General features: G+C 47.4%; 1 protein-coding gene across 1 annotated transcript; it reads left to right on the forward strand.

Annotated features, from left to right (window-relative positions):
- On the forward strand, positions 787–6,415 carry LOC100736871 (myeloid-associated differentiation marker-like). Its single transcript, XM_021098955.1, has one exon. The coding sequence runs from the start codon at positions 3,362–3,364 to the stop codon at positions 4,337–4,339; it is 978 nt and encodes a 325-aa protein (XP_020954614.1). The 5' UTR covers positions 787–3,361; the 3' UTR covers positions 4,340–6,415.

Genomic DNA, 27,771 nt, shown 5'->3' on the forward strand with positions numbered 1-27,771 from the left:
GGTGAAAATTAAGGCCCTCTACAGCTTGGCACTGTTTCCTGTCTTCTGCTCACTCTTTTGAAAAAATAATAATAGTGTTTGTTTAAGGTATATGGTGATATCTTACTGGGGATACACTTTGCATTTTCCTCACTATTAATGATTTTGAGCACTTTTTTGTGTTTACCTCCCATTCATATATTTGTCTTTGCAAAATATTCCAGCCTATTTTGTCAAGCTATGCACAATCGATACATTTTTCCAAAGTAGCACAATGACTGATTAGGCAAAGTTAATGCATCTAAATCATTTATCTTTTACATTAATTCTTATTTTTGTATATAGTAGCCATTCTCATAGACCAGAACCCCTGGAGCAAGAGTTGAATTTGCATACAGGGTAAAAAAAATTAAAACTTAAAAATTACAATTCTATGATATCTAAAGAAGTATGAAAAATATTGCAGTGTTTAAATCAGTAAGATACACTGAAACGTCAGGAAGTTTGGCAATTTTGTTTTTTATTTATTTATTTTTTGCTATTTCTTGGGCCGCTCCCACGGCATATGGAGGTTCCCAGGCTAGGGGTCGAATTGGAGCTGTAGCCACCAGCCTACACCAGAGCCACAGCAACATGGGATCCGAGCCGCGTCTCTAACCTACACCACAGCTCACGGCAACGCTGGATCGTTAACCCACTGAGCAAGGGCAGGGACCGAACCCGCAACCTCATGGTTCCTAGTCAGATTTGTTAACCACTGCGCCATGACAGGAACTCCAGTTTGGCAATTTTAAATTGTGTTGTTTTTCTATTACAGACTTGTAGAATTTCTTTCTATATTTTAGATACCGAAAACGAAAAATACATTCCTTGTCCTATTTTTTAAAAGTTTACAGAAAAGCTTGTACACCTCCTACTCTAGGGCCTGGTGGTCACATGGCTCCAAGGCCCCCTGGTCATAATCCTGTGTTCCTCAGTGTCTGAGACTCACAAGTGGGGGTGGGGGGGGACCACTGGTCTAGAGAAGGGTGTTCAGTCCAAATGCTCACCTCCTGCTTCTCTGACCTCTGTTACCTCCTCCTCTCTCTTCTTTTGCTCAGGTCATTATCTTCCCAGCCATTTGTGCTACTGAACAACACTTGGGTCCCTTTGCCTGCAGCAGTAAAGCCAACCTCCTGACACCAGGTGGTGGTGAAGGAAAGTGCAGAGTTTAACGGGAGGCTCCAGATAAGGAGTCCAGGGCAGCTTATGCTCTAAAAGACCAAACTCCTTGACGGGTTTCAGGAAAGCTTTTTTAAAGGCAAACTGAAGGAGGACTTGCGTGATCAGCTTGAATACAGTTCTCTGACTGGTTGACCTTGAAGTCACAGGGTGGGGAAACAGGGGTTAATAGCATTAACCAGTCAGTCTGAGGACTATGGGCTCACAGTCACTATGTAGTTAACTTCTGTTTCATGGGGACTTTAGCATCTGTAACAGAACTCTGGAATATGCATCACATACTGTTACCTATGTACTTCAGGGAGGAACCAAAGATTCTGTGACTGCCATATGACAGATTTCCTCTTTAAATTGTTGCCAATCCTCCTGGCCCAACTGATATTTTTGTCACTACATGTTCGCATCCTTGCAATAATTAATTCTTGAGCCAGGCTTTTGTGACTTGAGAGAGAGCTAGGAGACTATTTTCTGCAAACAAGAGGCAGGCAGTGGACGTGGTGGAAGAGGTCTGTCCCAGAAACACCTGATAGCATCCTGCTCAGTCTCTCTGCCACCCCAGCTCACTGTATTCCAAGTCTAACACGTGGGGCTGCTTGTCAGGCAGGTCTCGACCATGTCTAGAATATGCTTCGATGGGGATACCATCCATTGCTGAAAGTTATCAACAAACAAAGTCTAATAAGAATAGAAAAGAGTTGTAATTGAGCCAAACTGAGTACAACAGCCCAGAAGACAGACTCTCCTAAGGCTGTGGTTTTCATCACAGTCAGAACAGAGAACATCTAATAAGTCAGGGATCCCCTGAATGCAGGTTTTAAGAAACCAGATCAGCACGTAACATGGTGAGACAGTATGGCCTTGGCTCCTGTTGAATGAGTCTTGTCCCTGAAGGAGAACCAGCATTGGTGTTCCAGGAAGGGGGGCATTTTGTCTCTATTTGTAGTGTTCAGAGTCTTTATTTCTGGTCAACGAGTCCTTTGCTTTAATGATTAAAGCAGGTGTACAATGTACATTTGATAGGTCACAAACAGGCTGGTAGCCTAAAGTTTGAGTTCCATTATGTGTAAGCCAGAAGGACCTGCCCACACCTCAAAATGGGAGCATTTCTTTTCTCACCATGTTCACAGATTAGAATCGAAAAGGGATGGTGGGGAAACTCAGGCAAACCTCTTACTTTAGATAAACATGACCTCTCCCTGCTCACCTCTGCACCTGCCCTCCTCTGGGTGGGGCTGTGTTCCCTCAGATGGCAGCTCCCTCTAGTGGTGGCTGCAGGGAGGAGAGGCCAGACTCCTTTCCCTTCAGGTTGCTGTGAAGGAGGCCATGGCCCTGAGGGGGGTCCTGGGTTCCCAGAGCTCCGAGCTTTGGTCCTGGGCTCCCACCCACGGGCCCTAGTGCAATGCTGGGCTGGAGAGCCAGGGCTCAAACCCACAGCTTTGGCATTGTTATCTGGGTGCCCACTCCTTGCCTTTGGAGTTTAAGGAAGGCACTGGATTTCCTGAACCTTAAATTTCTCATCAAAAAATGGAGTTATCTCTAGGACCCACTACTCCAGATATGCTCCCGAACTGAGAATTCTTCAGCTTCAGTCAGGTGACATGGTGTCTCTACTCTGTAGGACATAACACCTCACTGGGGTCTGAAAGTACCTTGTAATAAAACATATTGGTATTTCTGCAAGTGTAGTTTTGAACATTCCCACTAAGTCAATTAAACAAAGACCATTAATTTTCTCATATTTGTTTAGGTCAAAATTTGTCACAAAACAATTTTTTTTAAAAAATTCATTTTCAGTTTTGAGAGACTTGAAGTTCTGGGATTGTAGATAAGGACCCTCCTACCCTGTTTCTCCATAGATAATGGCAAAACCTAGAAGAGGCAACAAATGTTCATGGTGCGAGGTTTGAGATAATACCAGTCTCCTGACAAGGCCAAGGGTGACGGGTGGGGAGCATCATTCTGGAGCAGCTGTGTCGTTACCCAAGCGTCTGAGCCAATGCTTCAAACTCTGCTGATCCTGAGCCTGAGCTACCACAGGTCCCTGAGCCTCTTCCAAGCATCTGACTGAATCCATCTCCAGAGTCGATTTTTCTCTGATGATTCCTCAGCAAAGACCACTGGCATTCCTGTGACCTCAACCTGCCTGAACATCACAACTACCATGTCCACCTGGTTGATATACTCGGACCATGAGTTTGTGGACTGCTGCCTCCAGCGGATGCAGCTGTTCTCCACTTGTGTGGCCTTCTCCCTGGTGGCTGACATGGGCATTGGGCGGGGGGCGGTAGGTAACTGGACCCTGTCCATCTGGTGCTTCTGTTTTGCTGTGACTCTCATCATCCTTATACTCCAGTTTTGTGAGTTCCCGTCCCGTTTCCCTTTCTTCTGGTACAAATTTTCCGTCACCTATGCCTGTTATGCTGCTCTCCTCTGTCTCTCTGCCTCCATCACCTATTCCATCACCTATGTCCAGTTCCTGCCTTATGGGCCTTACCGAGACCGGGCCATCACTGCCACTGCATTCTCCTGCATCGCGTATGTGCTTTATGCCATGGAAGTAGCAGAAATCTGGGACTTGTATAAGCTCAATAGTGTCACCTGCTATGTGCTCACTGTGCCAGGCCTGCTGAAGATGCTGGAGACCTTCACGGCCTGTGTCATCTTCGCCTTCATCAGCAACACCTCCCTGTACCAGGACCAGCCGGCCCTGAGGTGGTGCGTGGCCGTGTACACCATCTGTTTCCTCCATGCCACCGTGGTCCTTGTGCTGAACCTGGGGGACTGTGAATACAGGCTGCCCATCCCCTTCCCCATTTTCCAGCTGGGGCTCACCCTGCTCTCCGTCCTCCTCTACGCCAGCGCACTGGTCCTCTGGCCTCTCTACCAGTTTGATGAGAAGGTGGGTGGCCAGCCCCAGCGGTCCAGCGATGTTAGCTGCAAAGATGAGCTCACCTACTCCGTGTGCGCCTGGGACCAACGACTGGCTGTGACAGTCCTGACAGCCATCAACCTGCTGATTTATGTGGGTGACCTGGTGTACTGGTCCTGTCTGTTTTCTGTAGGGACTGAGGATCATCAATGGGCTCCTGAGTCACTCTTCTCACCAGAGGTATCTCTACAGAGTTCTGACGTCCCTTGACGTCTTCTTCCTGGCTCTCCTCACTCCCTTCTCACATCCTTCCTCACTCATCTCACTCTCTTTTATATCTCCTTCCCTTCTTTGGCTCCGACTCCCTTCCTCTTTTCTTTGCTTACCCGAACTCTGCTTTGCCTCTTTCTCTTTCCATTCTCATATTTTCTACATTTTTCTTCCTTTTGGTCCTTTTCTGCTCATTCTGAGACTCTCTTGTATCCTGAGTCCCTCTTCCCAGTTTTCCTCCTCTGATCAATGTGGACCCTGACACTTCTTCCTCCTCGCCCACCCCCACCCCACAAGGTGCTGAACTCACATCACACAGCCCTCTGTGCAGCTCTTCCTACCCTGGGCTTCGGGAGGGGGCTTGTTGCCAAAGTCTGCTTGTTGCCCTGGCTGTGCCTTAGTTGGTGTATGTCTTGGGGTGTGTTGGGGGTGGTAGCTAGACATTGGGCCCCCTTTCTCTCATAAGAGGGGGGTGTACAGTGTGGATTACCTTTAAGTTAAAAAAAATTCAGGAGGTCAACAATTTCCAAATGGGAATCTTGAAGCAGGGTCATTGGAAACATGAGCCCCACCTGGTGCTCAGCCCCACCTGATCCTGGCTCCAGAATTATTCTAGGTTTACTAAACACCACCAATTAGGGCCATCTTGAGGGAAGTTGGGGTGATGTCCATCTTAACTACTCTCTAGGGAGTCAAAAAAAGGAGCTGACAATGAACCCCAAGATTTTGAAGACTACTGTCTAGTTTTCAGGGGCAGTGATGTGGTCTTCCTGCCTCATTGTGAAATACATCATGTCCTGCCTTTTCAGGGAGAAGAAAATGCCCATTGCCAGCCTTAAAGCTGTAGCCTGCTTGTTTTTTTTTTTTTTTTTTTTTTTTTTCTGGCCAGGAAGTTGACTCTATTCTTAAAGAGGAAGTTTCTTTTCAAATTTCTTGGTCAGGTGGGTTGGGTGTGTGGGAATTGCTGCTGCCACAGTGAATGGAATTTCATGGCCTGACTGTGTGGTGCACACACAGGTGTGTTTCTGTGTGCCAGTTGCTTTCTGCTGCTGCTTCCTGATTCTTGGGGATGTAGGCATGGTGGGATCTAGGTCAATATATGTCATTTTTTAAGATTCCCCAGAGCTTGGGTTACCATCAACCCCTGGTGTCGGTCATAGAGAAAAGCCTTGTCCCTTCTCCCACATTCATAATGTGCCTTTTCGTCTCAATACAAAGATGAGAAAAAACAAAGGACCCCCACCAAACCAAAATCTAAATATTCTAACTGCCCCCAAATTGTCCAGAGCTCAGATGAGTCCTGGCCAATTTCTTTCCTCACCCAAAACAGTTTCTAGGAGCCCCTCCCACTGGCTCCCCAACCCCACCTTAGCTTGAGCCTAGAGGTGAGGCCCAGCCTATGAAACAAGATGTTGCCTCCCCCAGTGCCCCACATCCAGTCCCCTAGCTCTTCAAATACCCTGAATTCTCCTGGATGTGTCTCTTTAAAGATGTATACCCGAGTGAATGCTCAGTGTGTGGGTGTGTGTGTGAGAGAGAGAGAGAGAGAGAGAGAGAGAGACCCTGTGCTCCACTGCTTTGAGACCAGTATCCCTTTGCAATAACTAGTGGCTGTGGAGGCACCACAAGCCTTCTTCCTTTCCTATTCACAACACAAAACCCCAGAACCCAGTATCCTAGTGTCAGCAGGGCAGGGCAGAGGGGCCAGACCAGTAGGCTGTGGGGGAGGGAAGGGGAAGGACCCTCATGGTTGCCTCTCAATCTTGTCCTGGGAGGAAGCCTGAGTCTCTTACCCAGGGGCAGGCGCTATGGATGGGGACGGCTCACAGGGATTGTCCCCCTGGCAAGAAAATCTTAAGAATCAGTGAAATAAAATTCGTATTTGAAGGCAAGACAAAAAAACTTAAACATAAAAATTTTCTCTGCACTGTGCACCTCCTCCCTCCCCTCTAGTGTGAGTGGTGCATCTGCGTTACATGTTAACCAGACCTCCCCAAGGGCAAAAATGTCTGATCCGCAATAAGGATGGATTTTTTTTATGAGGTACGACCTCACACCAGTCAGAATGGCCACCACTAATAAGTCCACAAATAACAAATGCTGGAGAGATTGTGGAGAAAAGGGAACCCTCTTGCACTGTTGGTGGAAATGTAGGCTGGTACAACCACTATGGAGAACAGTAGGGAGGTGCCTCAGAAAACTAAATATAGAACTACCACATGACCCAGAAATCCTACTCTTGGGTATACATCCAGGCAAAACTTTCCTTGAAAAAGACACATGCACCCGTGTGTTCATTGCAGAACTATTCACAATAGCTGAGACATGGAAACAAACTAAATATCCATCAGCAGATGAATGGATTAAGATGTGGTATATATACACAATGGAATACTACTCAGCCATAAAAGAACAAAATAGTGCCATTTGTAGCAAAATGGATGGAACTAGAGACTCTCATACTAAGTGAAGTAAGTCAGAAGGAGAAGGACAAATACCATATGATATCCACTCATATCTGGAATCTAATTTACGGCATAAATGAACATTCACAGAAAAGAAAATCATGGACATGGAGAACAGACTTGTGGTTGCCAAGGGGGAGGGAGAGGGAGTGGGATGGACTGGGAATCTGGGGTTAATAGATGCAAACTCTTCCCTCTAGAATGGATAAGCAATGAGTATGGCACTGGGAACTATATCTAGTCACTTATGATGGAGCATGATAATGTGAGAAAAAAGAGTGTATACATCTATGTGTGATGGGTCAACTTGCTGTACAGTAGAAAATTGACAGAACACTGTAAACCAGCTATAATAAAAAAATAAAAATCACTATTAAAAAATAAAAATAACTAAAATTAAAAAAAGATGATTAATTTTTTTAGCTGTGCTGAAGTTCCAGGCCAGAGCTGAATCTGTGCCACAGCAGTGAAAATACTGGATCCTTTAACGGATAGGCCACGAGGGCACTCCAAGATGAATTTTTCTTCTAGTGCCACTCATGTAGTTCCTTAAAAGATAATACTACTTACCTGTGATCTGATTAATGTATTCTGCATATTTTACAAGATTCTTGTTTCTTGCCTTAAAATAATGATGACCAGGTGACTTGAAATGGTTGACCTGATGTATGGTTCTGTAAGGTCCATGGTGGTAACAGTGGGACTCTAGGTGTGGGAAGGAACAACAAAAGGGAACCACGTCCTGGAGCCTGACGGACCCGTGAGACACGTGCTCCAGAGGCTTTTGGCGGCGGGTCACAGGACCAGGTGAGTAATACACCTGAGAGCCTATGGATGGAATCCTCACCTGATCCGGCATGAGCCTCCCTAGTGCCCTGGACAAGAGGCTAATAAAATGCTTCCCACACCCTGGTTGAAATAGAGCCTGAAAGGTAGGGGATGGTGAAATAGGAACGTTGCCCACCACCCAGACCTGCAAGATTCAAGCCATTAGCCTCTGCAGTCACTGACTACAATCCACCCTGCAAGGAATTCAGGGCTAAAATCAGGATGAGACACTTTGTGCTCTGGCAAAACTGGTAGAACGGGCCCTCAGATCCTTAGATATTTTCAGGAGAAATTTGTAGGAACCCAGTGTCATGCATCTTCCCATACTTAGAAAAGCACTAGAACTCTTAACTAAGATGTCTGTTCCTTTGAAGAGCCGTGACATTGCCAGGATGTGTGCCTGGTTTATGTATCCCTTCCCCAAAATCACATACACACTGGCCTCCCCCCTTTCCTCTTCAGAGCAAATCTCAGAGCTTTATAACTGGGGAGACAATCTTTCAGAAAAACTGTCTCCCCAGTTATAATCCTCAGCTTGGCTCAAATAAAACTTCCCACTTCTTCGATAATTGATTAGGTTTTCATCAACACAAGCAAGTGTGCATTGACCTCCACAAGTTTGTGAGCAGAAACCTCAAATTCCTACATTTTCCTGAAGCAAAATGAACAGAACCTGGAATCTCACTTTCCAGGAGGATGGCGATGCCTCTGTGCTTTAGTAGAAGAATTGCCCTGGGAGTTCCCACTGTGGCTCAGCTGGTTAAGAACCCATCTAGCATCCATAGGCAAGCAGTTTTGATCCATGGCCTCACTCAATGGGTTAAGGATCTGGCATTGGTATAAGCTATGGTGTAAGTCACAGACATGGCTCATACCTGGTGTTCCTGTGGCTGAGGATTAGGCCAGCAGCTACAGTTCCAAATCAACCCCAAGCCTGGGAACCTCCATACGCCACAAGGGCAGACCTAAAAAAGACAAAATAAATAAATAAATAAGAAAAGAAAAAAAAATTCCCCAGGAATGGGCTGACCTGAGCCTCACTGTCCAAGTCTCATGGTTCAGGAGGGCAGCTGCTCCATCCCTCCTATATGGTGGGGGTTGAGGGTCATTTGTCACAATTCCAAGGCAAGGTCCATTCCCCTCACCCTGGAGCTCAAAAGAGTGTTAAGCCCTTTGTTTAGTCCCATCTGGTTTCTGAGATGACTGCTGATTTTTGCCCCCATTGCCTGTAGACTATGCAAGAGGAGCTGTGTCACACTTAGCCCTCCACACTTAGCCCTTAGCCCACACAAGATGTGCCTGGCTAACTGTAGCCCGCACAAGAGGCACCGGTCTCCTGTAGCCAGAGAAAGTGGCCGCTTGCCACCCATAGCCTGTGCTAGAGGCACCCTGGCCTCTGTGAGACAGCACATCTACGGCAGTCCACCACTCCTCCTCTCACCCTCCCCAACAATGGCCTCTTGCTTCTCCTATGGGCCCAAACCTCCTTCTGGTTCTCTTGGCTGTGACACTCTGCTCCCCAGCCCATGAACACTGCACCTTAGCCCCTCAGGCTGGTTCCACATGGCCAACCCTTAGTCCTACCCCTGGAATGGACATCCAGAGCCTGAGTCTCAGTGCACAGCACCTGCCCAAGTGTCTCATGCTGTGGTGTCTGGGGCATTGGTGCAAATGGTCTGTGTGGCTCTCACCTCCTTTACCCTCCTCAGTACAGCTGCTGTGCTTTTATTAGCCCTTAGAGGTCCTTCCATCTCAGCCAATATCCCTGGTGTTTAGGTGGCTTCCCAGGTTATGGGTTGCTTTCCTCTTTCTCAGCTCCCGCTGAGGAGTGCTAGTTCCATCCTGATTCCTTTTATCTCTCACTTTTTTTTCTCCCTTTTGTTCTACCCAGTTATGTGGAGGGTTTCTTGCCTTTTTTGGAGGTTTAAGGTCTTCCGGTGTTCAGTAGATGTTCTGTGTGAATCGTTCTACATGTAGATGTGCTTTTTTTTTTTTTTTTTTGATGTGTTTGTGGGAGAAAGTGAGCAAGACCTCTTACTCCTCTGCTATCTTGATCCTTCTATCAAATTTTATTTTCTTAAAAGGTAATATATTAATGTTGCTGATTATCCTTTGTCATCAAAGTGTGGTTTCCCTGGTTCTTTACATGGTGAGTGATTTTCAGTTGTAGTGTGGGCATACTGGTTGTGCTGTCAGGAGACTCTTGATTCTTTTTAAATCTTCCATTTCAGCAGGTGATCACTTGTTTAGGTTCAGGGTGTAGGTTCTAGTTTTCTTTTGTGACTTTAGTTCCAATGATAGTTTATTTTTTTATTTTTTTATTTTTATTTTTTTGTCTTTTTGCTATTTCTTGGGCCGCTTTGCAGCATATGGAGGTTCCCAGGCTAGGGGTCTCACTGGAGCTGTAGCTGCCGGCCTACGCCAGAGCCACAGCAACGCAGGATCTGAGCCATGTCTGTGACCTATACCACAGCTCACGGCAACACAGGATCCTTAACCCACTGAGCAAGGGCAGGGATCGAACCCGCAACCTCATGGTTCCTAGTCGGATTCGTTAACCACTGCGCCACGACGGGAACTCCCCAATGATAGTTTAGATCTCAGAGCCCTAATCAAGCTGTCCTGGCCTGTCTCATTCTTCTCTGCTGTGGGGCCCCTACTTCATCCCTGGATGTCTGGTGTCTCATTCTTCTCTGCTGTGGGGCCCCCACTTCATCCCAAGGATGTCTGGTGTCACACTGTAACTATCTATGATGCGGAGCTGAAGCCACTGACCTGAGTGGAGGGCAGGGCTTGGATGTTGCTATGGCTGTGGGCAGATCAGACCACCTGCCTGACTGTGGGGTCTGAGTGAAGCTAACTCATCAGCAGTTACCAGTGTGGGAGGAAGGACCCCTTGCTTGTGTCTGGCAATGCTCAGGGCCACTAAGACCATTGGCTGCTCTGCTAACAGACAGCGAGACAAAGCCACAGATATACTCTAAAAATGCCCTCGCTGTCCCATTGGTTCTAGGAAGCCATTGGTGGTTCCACTTCTGTGTATTTGGCTCTGGACCATGATCTGTGCCTTTGCCCTAGCTGAGTGGCTAGAGCTGGCTGAGGCCCTGGAGCTGTGGGGCCATGAGCGCAGCTCTCTGGACCTTGGGACTTGGTGTCCTTCTCCTTGCTGTCGGCACTCCCAATGGTAGAGTCCTCCTTCTTTTGTCCTTGGAGCCTCTGGAGGCAGTGGCTCCATAGATGCTGAAGTGTGAGGATCCCCTATTGTGACCAGCTGTTTGCCTGGGTCTTGTTCAGTAAAAAGGGGGATGGGACAGCCTAGGGCTGGTGGGCACATGGACTCCAAAGTCCAAACCTGGAGATGCTTGTCCATATACTAAGTGAACAGGCTCAATTCCAGGGGGAGCTCAGATCCCTCAGTCCCACTGCTTGGAGTTCAGGGTGCAGGGCTGGTTCAGGGCAGAGAGGGATTGAGGGGCACAGCTACTGTCTGGTCCCAGTGACCCAGATTGACAGGGGTGCTGATGGATCTTACAAAGGGGCTGCCCCCTCTCCTGCTCCACGGCAGGGCAGGGGGGTGGGTGGGGCATTGAGAAAGCTGGCAGTGCCTGGCCACAGAGCAAGCATGGAGCTTGTTCATGGGCCATGGAAAAGAGGCACAGTCCCAGAGATATCACCCAGGGTGGGAACAGGGAGATGCTGGGTCCAGAAGCCAAGAGGGTAAGTCATGGGCCCAAAGCTGTAGAGAGGAGGTTCTTCCAGAGGGGATGGAATAGAGAAGGTAGAGGTGAGTGAATCTCAGGAGGCTGCAGTGGTGTGGGAGTTGTTTTGAGGGTGGAGTGTGTGAATATTGAGTGTGGACAGGTATGTGGGTGAGAAAGTGTGAGCAACTGTGTGCACACATGTGAGTGTGTGTCAGGGCTGGAGCGGGGAGTGGAATGCAAGAGTAGGCCTAGAAGCTGATGGAAGAACATATCACTGGGCAGGCTAATCCAGGGTCCAGCATGGAAGTGACTATGAGCTGGGCAGAAGGGGTGTATCGGGTAGGGGTGGGAATCTGGGCAGTGATGCCAGAGGGTGTGAAGGGCAGAGGGACTGGTTCTGAAGAGAACGGTGATGTGGGCTAGATGGGGGGTGGCTTCTTTGAGTTAAAATGGCAGACATTGTGCTTGTTTATGTCGAAAGGAAGGGTAGGGGGTGAGGGGGCCTTAGAGTAGGGGTGGCAGTGATTAATGAAGGCCCTGGGCAGGTGAGAGGAATGTGCCTTCCTCAGTACTGGGAAGGGGTCTTCTTTCTCCTCCCCACGAGGTCAGGACAGGCCCTGAAGGTGGTCTGGGGTGGCCCCTGGCTAGGTCCCCACGGAGGCTGTTTTATTTCCTCTGCACAAACCCAGGAGGGGGTCTTGAGGATGTAGGGTCCAGGGGCTGTGATGAGGTGGGGACGCCCAGGGCTCTGTGGGAAAGACCAGGATGCAGAAGCCTAGAAGGGATGTGGTTGGGGGGAGGCATCCTTGGTCCTGGTGGGCTGGGAAGGTTGGGGGCAGCTCAGACCCTGGGGGACTCAGGAGGTGGCCCCAAGGAGAGGGAGCTGGGTAGGTGGTGGGTGGCCAGTCAGGTGGGGAGAGGTTAGTGAGGAAGATGAGGGGGCCTTGGGGAGAGGGGTGGGCCACAGGGCTCTGGTGGACACTGAGAAATGACCTTTGTTTGGAATCCAGAATAGGGTGGTGGGAGGGGCTGCCAGCTCCAGGCAGAGATGGACAAGGGGGATCCCCTGCCAGGGAGTGAGTTCATCCATAATATGGGGTCTCCAGCAGCAGAGGAAGGTAGAGGAGGAACCACTGGACTATGGGGATGAGGACATGGGGCTGCTCAGGGCCCATGGGAACTGCTGCCCACCACCCTTCTGGACCATTCTGCTAGGGGTGGGGGGACTTGGCTTTGCGCCCAGGCCTCAGAGGTGGCCCCAGGGAACCATAAGCATCCTCACCACGCACTTGTTGCTCTAGCCAATGCCCCACCTGCCTGTCTGTCTGCGTGTGGACCCAGAGACCTGCGCCTGGCCCTCAGGCACGGTCCGTGTGAAGGACACTTCCCTGTCCATCATCTGCAAGCAGCTGAGCTGTGGGGGGCAAGGCTGGTTGCAGAACAGGCCGGTCCACACTAGCTTGGGCACCTCCTGGGTGGACAACACCCGGTGTCTCAGGCTTTGAAACTCCACTCTGTGGCAGTGCCACTCAACCCCATGGCACCCTCGCTCCTGTGCCCATGGAGAGGCCATCTGGATCACCTGCTCAGGTAAGCCCTGGAGGTCTCTGGGGGTCCCGGAGGCAGCTGAACTATCCTGACAAGTCTTTTGCAGGGGCTGCCCCTGACCCATGGCTTGGGGCTGTGGGGTCACTTGGGCTCCACAAGCTTCATTCTGAAGCTTTTCATGGCATTTACCCTGAGTGGGTCACTGTTTAATCCAACAGGATTGTCAAAGAAAACAACACAGGATTCCAGGCAGACCTTCAACTGCTCATCCACTGACAGGTGCCCAGGTATCCCTCCCGCCACTTCCCTGTCCACGCCCCATCCAGATCCTGCAGCGGGGTGACCACAGCCACCTTTGCAGAGGAGGGCGAGCTGCGCATGTAAGCGCATGTACGGTGGCAAGGACCGCCGCTCCCTCCTGCTGCGTGGCGTTCTGGCACGCCAGCTCCTAGAGTGCAAGGACTCCTGAGACCTGGAGGACGCCAAGGTTGTATGCTGCCACCTGGGCAATAGCCAGGCTGTGGGCACCCTGGTGGGGGCCACCTTTGGGCCAGGCTCTGGACCCATGTGGCTGGAGGAGGTGGGGTGGCGGGGCAGCGAGTCACCCTTTGGAGCTGCCCCGCGGAGCCATTTGGTCACGGAGACTGCCGGCACAAGCACATGGAGGGCACTGCTCAGGTGAGTGGGAGGGGCCTGCAGCTCCCTCTGTCCCCTCCTTGGGGGGAGGGGGGTAGGTGGGAGGTTGCTGGGGGCTGGGGAAGGGAAGCCAGGAGGGATCTTTTGGAGTATCCCTCCATCCTGGATGCCCCAGAATACAGCCCTGAGATTGCCCAGCGCCCATCCCTCTGGACGCTGGGGCACAGGCTGCCTCCATGATCTCCAGCTCAAGCTGAGAGTCTGGGTGAAGGTCTAGGCTGCCTTCAGATCCCGCCCGTTTCTCCAGCAGGTGACTGAGGGACCACAGTCCTGCTTCCACATCAGGCAGGCAGGACTGTGGTCCTCCTCAGGTCTCAGCTCATGGCTTGCTGCCCGCCCCACCCAGAGGTGCTCTGGAGTTCCCTGTGAATCCCATGCCCCAGTCAGCCCTCGCCCAGGCTGATGGGCAGAGGTCAGGAAGACCAGGACCATGGTGTGGGAGACGCCCTTCCCTGAGGGTCCCCCTGTGCCAGACTGGGTGGACAGTCTAGGGAGAGACAGCAAGCCCAGGCCCTGCTGGCCACTTCTCTGCACCTGTCCCTTGCTGACTGGGGGGGTTTGGCTCTGGTCCACTGTGGCCTCTGAGATACTGACTCTGAGTCCAACGCAGGCAGGACCCTAAGAGCTGCTCTCCTGGCCCTTCCTCCCTGGACACTCTCCTGACTTCAGCCCTGTGACCTCAGGGCAGCACAAGGGTGCCCCTCCCCCTCCTTAGAGACAGGTGGTTCAGGTCCAAGGTCACAATACACAGGCAGAGCAGGCATATAGGGAGGACCCCACCTCTTGCTATCTTTACAGGTCCTTCTGTGGCCCTTTGACCTGCCCGCCAGGCTGAGACTCTGCCCATGACTCTCAGTGTGGTCCTTGGCACCCTCCTGGTTGTCATCTCACTGGTCCTGGGAGCACGGTGGTTCCAGGGCAGAGGAGCCTTCAGGGGTAGGTGGGCATGGTGGTGGAGATTGGCACCAGGCCCTGGGCGTGGAGAGACTGGGGGGAGGGCAGGATCTCTGAGACCCCAGCCCACCACAGGTCCTCTGTCCTGGGCGCTGTCCTGTGTGCTGGATCCAACTCAGAATCACCCCTGCCCCCGCGCGGCCCTTTGTGGCTTCCTGAAAGCAGACCCACGGGTTGTTGGTAACAGGGCACCAGGGCCCTTCTCTGCTTCTGAGAGGGGCTGGGTGACAAGAGCTGCAGTCCTGGGGCTGCCTGGGTGGAAGAACAGGGCTCCAAGGGTGTCCTGACCCCTCTGGTGAATGTGTATCTGGGAAGCTTTCCCACCCAGGACCTAGTGTTCTTGGGAGAATGTGTGGCCCCTGGTGGGGGGACAGTGCTCTTGGTGGGACCAGAGGGTCCTGGTGTGCATGAGACACCCCGCCGATGGGCTTCAACTGTGGGGAGTCTCTCTGCTAAAAGGTTCTGGTGTGGCCTTTGCAGGTTCCGGAACGTTGGGGAGTCTGCCCTCGGAAGGCGTTTATGAGGTCTTTGGAGCTGTCCCCATGGGGGTAAAGGACGATGGGCTCAGAGTGTCCAGGGTCCTGGAGCTGGAGGAGGAGTATGATGACGCAGAGGAGCCCCTGCTCAGCCCTGAGGAGAGGGAAGCGGAGGAGGGGGCCCCCCTGACCAACGCAGGTGTGCACCTCTGCGCCTTGGCATCCCTGGTGCTTTTCCTGCTGTACTGCTCCTACGCCCAAGGCTTTTCTCTGGCCAGCCCCTACATCTAAAGATCCTCAAAGTGCCTCTCTGTGTGTTTGTGACTCTCACTTCCATCATAGGCTTGGTGTTCAGAGTTTAGGGAGGTCCTAGATTTTTATGTGGGTTTCTTTCTGTGGTTGCGCTTGTCCCTCCAGTGCCATGTCCAGCGGCTGCAGGGGCCTGAGCAGACAGGTGGGCAGAGATGTGCACGCAGCAGCACACTGTCGGCTCGCTCCATCCAGTCCTTGACCAAGCCTCCAGCCTCACCGTGCGGCAAGAAGCCAGGGCCCAGAATTCCTGAGGAATTGCTGAGGGTCCCCAATGTGTGTCTCTGTCCTTAAACAGAGGTGGGGCTCCTCACAGCTCAGGCTGGGAAGGACGAACAGGGCAGCCTCTGCCCCAGGACATGCTGACCATGAGCCAACCACAGGGACCTCCGCAAGACCAGAGGGTGGGGCTTTCATTTTCCTCAATTCTTCAAGAGATTTATTGTATCAGTCATCATAATTCATCTCAGAAACATCACTCAGGTGCCCACCATGGCCCAGGTTCTGTTTTTGGCCCCCTCTCTGCTGCACCCGGGTCTGAGGCGGGCGCCGACTGTTTTCAGTTGTCCTCATTCTCAGCCTCTTGCCCGCACGGTTCTCCTGGGGGATGTGGAGTGGGGTGGGGGGTCTCTGATGAACCAGCTCCTGGTCACCTCTCCTTTCATGTGCAGAAAGTGCTGGACCAGCTCAGGTGTTGTGCCAGGAGCTGCAGCATTCACAGCTGGCCCTCTCTGATGCCCCCACCCAGCCCTTTGTGACCACATCGTCCTGACCACACCTCCTTGACCACGCCCTCCACCCCCACATCCTCTCTGGGAAATGTTTCCCTGCATCTTCTCTCCTGTGTGGATCCAGTATGGGTTTGCAAATGGCCAGACCCACCATATCCAGATCTTTCTACACTCCAACTCTGCCAATTCGGCATCCTGGGAAAGAGTCGGTTTCATTAGGTTGTGATTCCCTCCTCTGTAGGGTCTGTCCACCTACCCTCTGTGTTTACCCTCAGGGTCTGGCCAGCCTGCTGTGGCCATCACTGGTGCTGGGCCCTTGGATTCTCTCTGAACACAGCCTCCCACCCCTCAGCCCTTCCCCTGTGCCCCAGCCCCCTAGACTGTAAAAGAGATGCTGCTGCTTGTGGTCTCAATCACCAGGATGCTGGAGAAGGTGAATGGGGTGCTGGCTTCTCTTGGACTGGAAGCCCTGATGCAGGAGTCGGGGAGGGAGGTGTGCAGAGAGGCTGGATAGGGCTTCGGCGGGGGCGGGGGGGGGCGAAGTGGAGTGAGGACAAGTTGTCAGGTGCTGGAGCAGCTCCTCGCAGAGCCTTGGGGGACAGACAGCCTCCCCCACCCCTCCCCCCTTCGCGCTTCAGGCAGCCCCCAGCCCTGCACCCAGCAGGTGCGGAGCAGGGCTGGGGACAGCTTGAAGGGCTCCACAGGAAGAAGGCCAGCGCTTAGACCATGCTCCCGGCTGCCTCTCACCCTGCTCTTACCTGGGGCTTAGCTCCAGGCTCTGCTCCCAACGGTGAGGGTCCCTCCAGACACTGGCTGCAGCCTGAGACGGGGTTGTCAGCGGCAAGGGAGTCCCTTGGTCCACATCCACTGTCTACCTGCATCCGCGTCCCCGCCCCAGCACTCAGAGGAGGACGGATGCGGCGGCGTTGTTCCAGCACCTAGTGCCCAGTAGGGGCAGCCAAACCGGGTGTCCCCAGCACCCTGATGTCTGGCTCGCTGCCACCAGCTCCCCTCCTCCGCAGCTCGCCTGTGTTGAGCTTCTCAACTCCGGAGGCACATGCGGGGAGCCAATGAATTTTCTCCAGCAGGTAGGCTGCCTGAATCGCCAGCAGGCAGGCTGCCCAGCGCGGTCGAGCTGAGCTCCAGGCTATGGCCACAGACCTGGGGGGAGCTGAGGGATGCTCCATAGGTCCCGCCTCCGGCAGAGAGCGCTCCCTGCAACCCCCCCCCCCCGCCGCCCCTCAAACTGTCGCTCCCCTCTGCTTAGGCGGCTCTGCGCTCCTGGCTCCTGCTGACCCCAGGCAGCTTCTAGGAGCGTGCCAGCCCGCTGCAAGCTGCAGTGCACACGGAGGGTGCGACCGCGCAGGCCGGGGAAGCCCAGGAGAGCCCCACCGAGCTGGTACCCGCCCCCCGGCTGCAGGGGCGACCCCGCGCTGCCTGGGCTTCCGAGCCGCCAGGACAGAGGCTGAAACTTACGGGAACTTGGCACAAGGAACAAACCAGAGCCTGCCGTCATGTTCCCAGCAGTGCTGCTCCCTACTGCCACCCAGACGCAGCAGCAGCAGCAGCCGCCACCTTCCGGATTGAGCCGATCGATCCTCCCGCCACAGCCAGAGCGGCCTGGCACCTCCAGACAAGCTGCGCTGCCGCCACCGCCGTCCAGCTCCAGGAGTGGGCCAAGTCCAGCAGGTGGAGAGTTCCCTAGGGCAGGTGTGTCCCGCGTTCACCGGCCTCCAAGCCACCCACACCTCTGTCAGCATTTTTAATTTCTCTCAATTTTAAATTTCTCTCAGCAATGTTTTGTAGTTTTCAGTGCCCAGGTTTTGTTAAATTATCCCTAAATATTTCATACATTTAAGAAAATTTAAATTTCCATTTGATCACTACTGTTTAGAATTAAATAGATTTTTGCATAATGACCTTGCATCCTGTAACCTGTTCTCAGTTGCTTTTTTCTAAAATTCCTTGTTTTCTACATAGACAACCAAGTTGTCTGCAAATAAAGAGTTTTACTTCTCCTTCCCCCCAAAATGCTTTTCATTTCTTTTTCTTCTCATACCACGCCTCGTGGGTCCGGCAGTACAATTCTCAATAAAATTGTGCAGCAGACTTTCTTGCCTTGTTCATAATTTTAGGAGAAAATCATTTAATTTTTCACAGTTATTATATTAACCGTGAATTGTTTTTGTTTGTTTGTGGTAGGTGCCCTTTATGAGGGAGAGGAAATTCACTTCTCTTCCTAGATTGCTGAGAACCCATATGACTTGGTGTATACTTTTGTCAGATACTTCTTCATCTACTAAGATGATCATATGATTTTGCTCTGTCTCAAATGCATAAAAATGACGTAAGTTGGTTTTTGAATGTGAAAACAATCTTGGGATAAATTCCACTTGGTCATAATATACTTTCCTTTTGAGAAACTGTTTGAAATGATTTCCTAGTATTTTGTTAAGGAGTTTTGCCTCTGTATTCAGAGGGCTGCTGGTGTGTAGTTTTTGTTTCTCATAATGACACTGGCTGGTTTACCTATCGGCTTGGCACTGTCTTCACAGACTAAGGCAGGAAGTGTGTGCTCCTCTTTAATTTTCTGGATGAATTTCTGCAGTATTTGTATAATAACTTCCTTAAATTTTTGGTAGAATTTGCTAGTCAAGACATCTGGGCCCAGAGTTGTCTTCGTGGGAAGATTTTTATCTAGAAATGTATTTACTTATTTATTTTTGTTATTGGACTAATTAGGTTGCGTATTTATTCTTTACTGTGTTTAGGCTGTGTCATATTCCTCAAAGTTGTCAAGGTCTTTGGCATAAATGTCATAATACTTCCTTTTGATCCTTTTGCTCTGTAGAATTTGCAAGAAGAAGAATGGCTGCCATCTCATTCTTGGTAATTTGTCTTCCCCTCTTTTATTCTTTGATCGATCTAGATAGAGATTTATCAATTGTATTAATCTTTTCAAAGAATCAGATTCAGATTTCATTGATTTACTCAATTGCTTTTCTGTTCTCTACGCCATTGATTTCTGTTTTTTATTATTGCCTCCTTTCTGCTTGGTCTAGGTTTCAATTTATTCTTTTTCTAATTTCTTAGGGTGGAAACTTAAATGATTGTGCCTTCTTTTCTAATAGAAGCATTTCATGTTATAAATTTTCTTATATGCGTTTTTACTGCACACTGCAACTTCTGATGTTGCATTTTTGTTTTTATTTAGTTCTTCTATTTTATAAGTATTTACTTAGACGTGTATTGTCTAATTTCCAATAATTTTTCTTGGGGGTGGATTTTGCAAATGTATTTCTGTTGTTGATTTCTAGTTTAACTCTTTTGTAATCAGAAAAAACTACTTGGTTTGCATTTATTTTGAATTTGAGAGTTATTTCATGGCGTGTAATATAGTTTCTCTTCATGAATGTCCCACGTGTTGATGGGGAAAAAATGTGTACCATTGTTGAATGGAATGTATTTTTTCACTAGAAAAAGGAGCTTCTGCTTTTATTGGTTTTTTTTTTTTTTTTAAGGTTCAGAGACAAAGTCCATATTGAGGTGGTTCTAATATACTCTCCCATTGATCTTAAGAAATTTGTTCCAAGCTGACATTTTCATGTCTTCAAGGCTAATTTTAAGTTTGCACGGAGATTGGAAGAATCCCTTGCCCTTCCTTTTCTTTTTTATCATGTTATGAAATGTTTGCTGATATCTTCTCATGTTAGGCTTGAGCTTAAATGCAATAGTGTAAACTATTCTTATGCGAGATGGGACATAGGTTACTAGAGAGCATGGGTCTTGGAGTTGGATAGACCTGTGCTCCAATCCTTATTCAGCTCCTTAATATGTCTGTGTTCATGAGCGCTTGGCTCCTTAATATGTCTGTATTCATAGGATTAGGGTCTTTCTACTTTGGGAGGTTTTTGTGAAAATCATCTTGGACAACAGCAGTGAAGCACCTGTGCGTGGCATTCCTGTTGTCATGGGACTTGCCGAAGTAATGGAAAGTGCTCATATGGTTTCATTTTAGGAATTTCTCTTCTCAACCTAGATTCTTTTATTAGGCATTTACTCAGAGAGACCAAGCACTGTCTTCGTGGAGCTTCCTATTAGAGTGGTTACAGCATGAATGCCTCCTGGGAAGGTTACTTATTCTTATTTCCTAACCCTGTACAATGAATGTGTTTATTGGATAACTCTTCTCAGTGATGGAGGAAAGGAAGCAACATGCTGAGAGTGAGCACCTAGGGATATGACTCTGCAGAAAGGGACAAAAGACCTATACTCTGAAAACTAGAAGGCACTGATGAAAGAAATCAAAGATGACACAAGCAGATGGAAAGACATACCATGCTCTTGGATTGGAAGCATCAATATTATCAAAATGAACACATTACCTAGGCAATCTACAGATTCGATGCAATCCCTATCAAATTAGCAATGGCATTGTTTACAGAACTAGAACTAAATATTTTAAAGTTTGTTTGGAAGCACAGGTGACCCAGAATAGCCACAGCAATCCTGAGAAAGAAAAATGGAGCTGGAGGAATCAGGCTCCCTGACCTCAGACTATACTACAAAAAGAGTCATCAGAACAGTATGGTACTGCCATACAAACAGAAATATAGATCAATGGAGCAGGATGGAAAGCTCGGATATAAACCCAAGCACCTATGCTAAATTATTCTATGAAAAAGGAGGCAAGAATGTACAAGAATATTCTCCATTATACCTAATGGAGAAAATACAGCTCTCTTCAATAAGTGGTGCTGGGAAACCTTGACAGCTACATGCAAAAGAATAAAATTAGAACATTCTCTAACACCATACACAAACATAAACTCAAAATGGATTAAAAACCAAAATTGAAGACCGGATACTTAAAAGTCTTTGAGGAAAACAGGCTGAACAGAGTCTGAGATAAATCAGAGCAATATCTTCTCAGATCCACCTCCTAGAGTAGTGACAATCAAAACAGAATAAACAAATTGGACCTGATTAAAAGTTTTTTGTTTTTTTGTGGTTTTTTTTTTTTTTTTTTTTTTTTTTTTGTCTTTTTGCTATTTCTTGGGCTGCTCCCGCGGCATATGGAGGTTCCCAGGCTAGGGGTCGAATCAGAGCTGTAGCCACCAGCCTACGCCAGAGCCACAGCAACGGGGGATCCAAGCCGCATCTGCAACCTACACCACAGCTCACGGCAACGCCAGATCGTTAACCCACTGAGCAAGGGCAGGGACCGAACCCGCAACCTCATGGTTCCTAGTCGGATTCGTTAACCACTGCACCACTACGGGAACTCCCTAAAAGTTTTTTTTAAAGCTCCTCCAGTATGTATGTTTATGTTTCTGTATGCTATATAATATTACAGGAGATAAACAATGTGTTTTTTCTTTTTGTCTTTTTGTCTTTTCTAGGGTCAGACAGACACAAACATCATGTGCTATCACTAGGGAAGATGTGCACTTTAAACCTTTTTCTTTTTTCTTTTTTTTTTAAGGACCATACCTGCTGCATATGGAGGTTCCCAGGCTAGGGGTCCAATCGGAGCTGCAGCCACAGCAACACAGGATCCTAGCTGCATCTTCGACTTACACCACAGCTCACAGCAATGCCGGATCCTTAACCCACTGATCGAGGCCAGGGACTGAACCTGCTATTTCATGGTTCCTAGTCAGATTTGTTAACCACTGAGCCGTGACGGGAACTCCCAAGCTTAAAAGCTTTTGCATGACAAGAAAACCCTAAATAAAACTTAAAGACAACCCACACAACAGAGGAAAATATTTTCAAATGAAGCAATTGACAAGGGATTAATCTCCAAAATAATAAACACCTCCTGCAGCTCAATACCAGAGACACAAAACAACCCCTAAAAAAAACGGGCAGAAGATGTAAACAGACAATTCTCCAGAGACATGCTGATGGCCAAAAAATACATGAAAATATGTTCAACATCACTAATTATTAGAGAAATCCAAATCAAAACTACTATGAGGTTCCACCTTACACCAGCCAGCATGACCATCATCAAAAAGTCTACAAACACTACATGCTGGCCGAATTGGGTGTAGAGAAAAGGGAACCCTCCTATACTGTTTTGGAAATCCAAATTGGTGCAACCGCTATGGAAAACAGTATGGAGCCTCAGAAAACTAAATAGGATTACCATATGATCCAGAAATCCCACCCCTGGGCATCTATCCAAAGAAAGCCATGAATCAAAATATACTGTACCCGAATGTTCATTGCAGCACTACACACAATAGCCAAGACATGGAAGCAACCTAAATGTCCATGGACAGAAGAGTGGATAAAGATGATGTGGAATGGAATAATACTAGATACACCATGGAATATTACTCAGCCATAAAAGTAATGAATTAATGGCATTTGCAGCAACATGGATGGACCTAGAAATTATCATGCTCAGTGAAATGAGTCAGACAGACACAAACATCATGTGCTATCACTTGTATGTGGAATTTAATTAAAAAGTTACGATGAACTTATTTGCAGAACAGAAACAGTCTCATAGATTTTGAATGACTTATGGTTACCAAGGAGACAGGTTGGTGGGATAGGGAAGGATGGGGGTTTGGGAATGGAAATATTCTAAAATTATGTTGTGATGAAAGTTGTACATCTATGACTATAATAAAATTCATTGAATTAAAACAACAACAACAAAAAAAACCCTGACACACATGTCTGAACAACCAATGGTTCAAAAAAGAAACAAAAAGGAAATAAAAAGTATCTTGGGAGTTCCCGCTGTGGCACAGTGAGTTAATGATCCAACTTGTCTATGTGGATTCAATCCTGGACCAGATCACTAGGTTGAGGATCTAGTGTTGCAGCACCCGAGGCATAGGTCACAGATGTGCCTTGGATTTGATCCCTGGCCTGGGAACTTCCATGCACTGAGGGTGTGGCCAAAAGAGGGAAAAAAAAGTCTAAAACAAATGAAATTGGAAACAAAATATATCAAAACTCACAAGATGTAGCAAAAGAAGTTCTAAGAGAGATATTTATAACAATAAGTTCCTGCATTAAGGAAAAAAAAAAGATTTCAAACCAACTTTACACATTGTTGAACTAGAAAAAGAAGAACAAACTAAAGTTAACAGAAGTAAGGAAATAATAAAGATCAGAACAGAAAGAAATGAAATGAGACTAGAAAAATGATAGAAAAGATCAGTGAAACTAAGAATAAATAAAATTGATAAACTTTAGACTAACAAAGAAAGATAAAGAGAAGATGCCAATAAAAAATAAAGAGGAGACATTACAACTGACACTGCAGCAATACGGAGGATCGTTAAGAAACTTTTTTTTTTTTAATGGCCATATATGCTCAGTGCGTGGAGGTTCCTCCAGGTGTTGAATCCAAGCTGCACTATGAACTACACTGCAGCTACAGTAACACTGGATCCTTTAGCCCACTGTGCCAGGCTGTGGATCAAACTCTGGCCTCTGCGGTGATCCAAGCTGCTGTGGTTGGATTCTTGACCCACTGGGCCACAGCGGGAACACCCATAAGAGACTATTGTATACAACTGTATACCAACAAATGGAAGAAATGGGCAGAAACATACTTTGAACCAGGAAGCCTTAATGTGCAAGATCAAAAACAGTAAACAGGTACAGCCAAGAATTGGCTTTGATTGAGACAAATTTTCACCCTCAGTACGTGGATGAACCTTTTCCTCTGGGCTCAACTGTGAGAATGAGATTCTTCCTTCCAAACCTCTAGCTGCTGCCTGAAGAGCAGAGTTCATCTAACCACCTTGCTCACTCTGTTGAATGGGTGGAAATCACAGATCTCAGGGAGGTCAATGAGGTGAGCCCTGCTGCTTTGCTGCAGTGGAAAAGCATCTGAGAAGCAATTTAAAGATCACCAGGATTTGTGATCTCCCAGGAGGATTTGAAACCTCCCAGGAGAAAATGATAAAGTAACAAACTTCGGTTGGATTATTTGTTCTGACATGGAGTCACCAAGTTTAAATGTTTCAATTCTGAATGTTATTCCCTTAATTTGAAAATATATCTCCTAGGAACTGCCTTCTATTAAAAACAAGACAAGAGGGCCCAAATAGAGTTGCTATTTTAAGCCCCATGAACCCAAACTGGGAGGTAGCTTACCTGGAGCTCAGAAATAGTCTTGAACCACTCAGTCAGGACTCTCCTGAGCAGCACTAGGTACACCATCTGCCTGAGAGAGCCTCCCATCCCCAAAAGAAGGTACCCGCAGTCACCAGCCCACCTGCTGCTAGTGCATCTCCTTGTTCCTGCTCCCTTCCCCTGTAAAACCTCTTGCCTTGCTCAGCTCTGTAAGCTCCTGTCTACCTGCTGGACAGGATGGTGCCAGATTCAGGAATCACTGAATCAAGCCAATGAGGGCTTGAAAATTTACTCTGGAGTTGAATTTTGTTTTTTAACACTTTGAAAAAAATTCAAATGATTTGTCGAGGTATAGAGCATCAAGTTACATAAACACATGTAAGAAAAGATCTGTACCAATAGCCTAAATGTAATTTATAATTATAAATGTAAAAGGCTAAATGTAAGTTGATTTGCTGAAGCACTTTTACATGAATGAAGGCTTAGCACAGGTCCTGGGCAAAAAGGAGTGTGAACTTTGGCCTCTTGGGGAGTGATGACAAGAACACAGAAAGTGACAGAATAGAAGCACTACGTTAATTAAGAATCCCAGACAGAGACATGGTTGAAATAGAGAGGCTTTTGCTTCGGGTTTATTTTTTTATTTTTTTGTCTTTTGTCTTTTTAGGGCCATACCCATGGCATATGGAGGTTCCCAGGCTAGAGGTCTGATTGGAGCTATAGCTGCCGGCCTATGCCAGAGCCACAGCAATGCCAGATCTGAGGCATGTCCACAAGCTATGCCACAGCTCACAGCAATGCTGGATCCTTTAATCCACTGAGCAAGGCCAGGGATCAAACACACAACCTCATGGTTCCTAGTTGGATTCATTTCTGCTGCACCACGATGGAAACTCTGACATTTAAGGTAATTATTGACAAATTTGTATTTATTGCCATTTAAACCTTGTTTTCCAGTTAATTCTATGTTTCTCCTTTGTTCCTTTCCTTTTTTGGTTGGATGATTTCCTTTTATTTTATGCTTGTGTCCTTTTCTTTTTTGTTTTTGTGAATGTAATGTTTGGTTTTGATTTGTGGTTGCCCTCTTTTTCAAGAATGTTAATCCCTTCCTATATCTGCTTGCTTTAGCCTGATAATCAGAGAGGCTCAAACATTCTAAAAAAAAAAAGAGTCTAGATTTTACTTTCCTTCCCAACATTCTGATTTTTGGAGTACTTTTTTAAAAACATCTTCATGTTTGTCCTTTTGCTGTTCTTTGCATTTATCATCAATTTTACGTGGTTTTTTTTTTTTTTCCTTTTTAGATCTGTATACTGGCTTATTTAAGTGATTGCTTTCCAATTGTAATTTCCTCCATCCTATTTCTTCTTACTCCTTTTTTTTTTTTAATTTAGATAAGCCCTTTTAGTATTTCTTTTAGAATGTCTTTAGTATTGTTATACTCTTTTAGCTTTTGTTCATTGGAGAAATTCTTTATTTCCCCTTCTATTTTAAATGATATTCTTGCTGGGGGGAGTATTCTAGGTTGCAAATTTTTTCCTTTCAGCACTTTAAACTTATCTTGCCACTCCCTTCTGGCCTGTAGTGTTTCTGTAGAGAAATCAGCTAATAGCCTTAAGGGGGTTCCCTCACAATAAGCACTTTGTTTTTCTCTTGCTGCCTTTAGAAGCCTCTCTATATCTTAACTTTTGCCATTTTTATTATAATATGTCTTGGTGTGGGCCTGTTTGGGTTCATTTTGTTTGGGGCCCTCTGTGGCTCCTATATCTTGATGTCTGTTTTCTTTAGATTTGGAAAGTTTTCAGACATAATTTCTTCAAATATATTTTCAATCCTCTTTGCTTTCTTCTCCTTTTGGCATTCCTATTATGCATAGATTGCCCCGCTTTATATTATCCCATAAATCTCTTATATTGCTTTCATGTTTTTAATTTGGTTTTCTGTCTGCTGTCCTGATTGGGTGATTTCCATTATTCTATCTTCCAGGTCACTAATCTGTTCCTCTGCATTATTCATTCTGCTCCTTTGTGACTTTTACCTCTGTTTGCATCTCTGCAAATGAATTTTCTAATTTTTCTATGTTCCTCCTTATATTTTCTAGTTCCTGTCTAAAGTAATCTGTGCTACTGATTATATCTGCTCTTAATTCCTTCATATTCACCCTTAATTCCTTCAGTATTTTTGCCATCTCCCTTTTGAACTCAGTGTCTTTTAGACTGCAGAGGTCTGTTTCATTGTTTGCTGCTTCAGGTGAATTCTCCTGTTCTTTTAACTGGGAATGGTCCTGAGCTTCTTCATTTTGCTTATGTTTTTCTTTCTCTGTGAGTTTAGGGAAACCAAACTGTAGTCTTAGAGGGATATTTCTATGTGAGAGCACCCCTTTGTATTTTGTGGGAGGTTATTGTTTATTTTTGGCACGGGACTTTGGATATTTGCTGTCTCTTTCTTCAGTGTGAGAAGTATACCCCATTGATAAGGTTCTGAGTGTGTTTCCAGGAAGAAGGAGGCAATGGGCAAGGCTAGCAGTCAGTGCCTGGTTTCAGAGCTCTTAACAGAAGCAAGGACCTGAAGGAAGGTGGTGCAGGCTACTCCTAATTGCAGGGCCCTGGGAAGTGGTAATGAGCCTCAGGCAGATTTAGGCAGTGCCAAGAGCATTTGGCAGTGTCAGTGATATAGTGTGTGAGTTCCCAGGGGATTCAGAGCAACAACACATGATGTTTGGTCACAATGTCCTCCTCTGTGGTTCCCTCTGGGGTGACTGGATCTGCAACAGTGCCTGTTCATGGACCCCTACTGGAGGCATGCCATGCCCACCTCTGGAGTCAGAGATAACTGCAGTGGTTTGCCCCCACCACCTGTAGACCATGCAAGCAGCAACCCGTCCTGCTTAGCCCATGCAGGAGGTGCTGCACAGACTGATCCTAGTTGCGGGGCCCTGGGAAGTGACAGTGATCCAGCATGTGTGGCCACTGCCAAGAAACATTTGGCAGTGGCAGCAGCAGGGCGGGTGTGTTCCCAGGGGAGTGAGAGCATCAATGGGTGGTGCTTGGTTACAGTGCCCTCTTATTTACCAACCTCTGCAGTGACTGGGGCCACAGGTGGAGCCTATTCACAGACACGTAGTGGTGAAGAACCAGGGAAACCACACTTTGATGACAAAGGATAATCAGCTGTTGCAAATACCAAGAATTCGATGTTGAAATTACCTGACGAGGATTTTTAAACAGCCATCATAAAAACACTGCCATAGTAAATTACAAATTATTTTTAAAAAACAACAACAACAAAATTCTCAGAAAGAAATATAAGTTCTAAAAGTGAACCAATGTTGATGATGTGGAGAAATTGAAACACTCATATGCTGCTGGTAGGATTGAAAAATAATGCAACCTATCTGGAAAACAGTCTGTCATTTCTTCCAAAGGTTAAACCTAGAGGTGTCCTGTGACCCAGAATTCTGTATATCAAAGAGAAATGAAAAGTTACATCCAAGATAAACAACAAGGATATAGTGTACAGCACAGGGAATTATAGCCAGTAATACTGTCATAATTTATACTGGATTATAATCTGCAAAAACACTGAATCAATATGCTGTACACCTGAAAATAATAT

This window comes from Sus scrofa, chromosome 7 (assembly GCF_000003025.6).
Source record: "Sus scrofa isolate TJ Tabasco breed Duroc chromosome 7, Sscrofa11.1, whole genome shotgun sequence".
Classification (NCBI taxonomy): Eukaryota; Metazoa; Chordata; class Mammalia; order Artiodactyla; family Suidae; genus Sus; species Sus scrofa.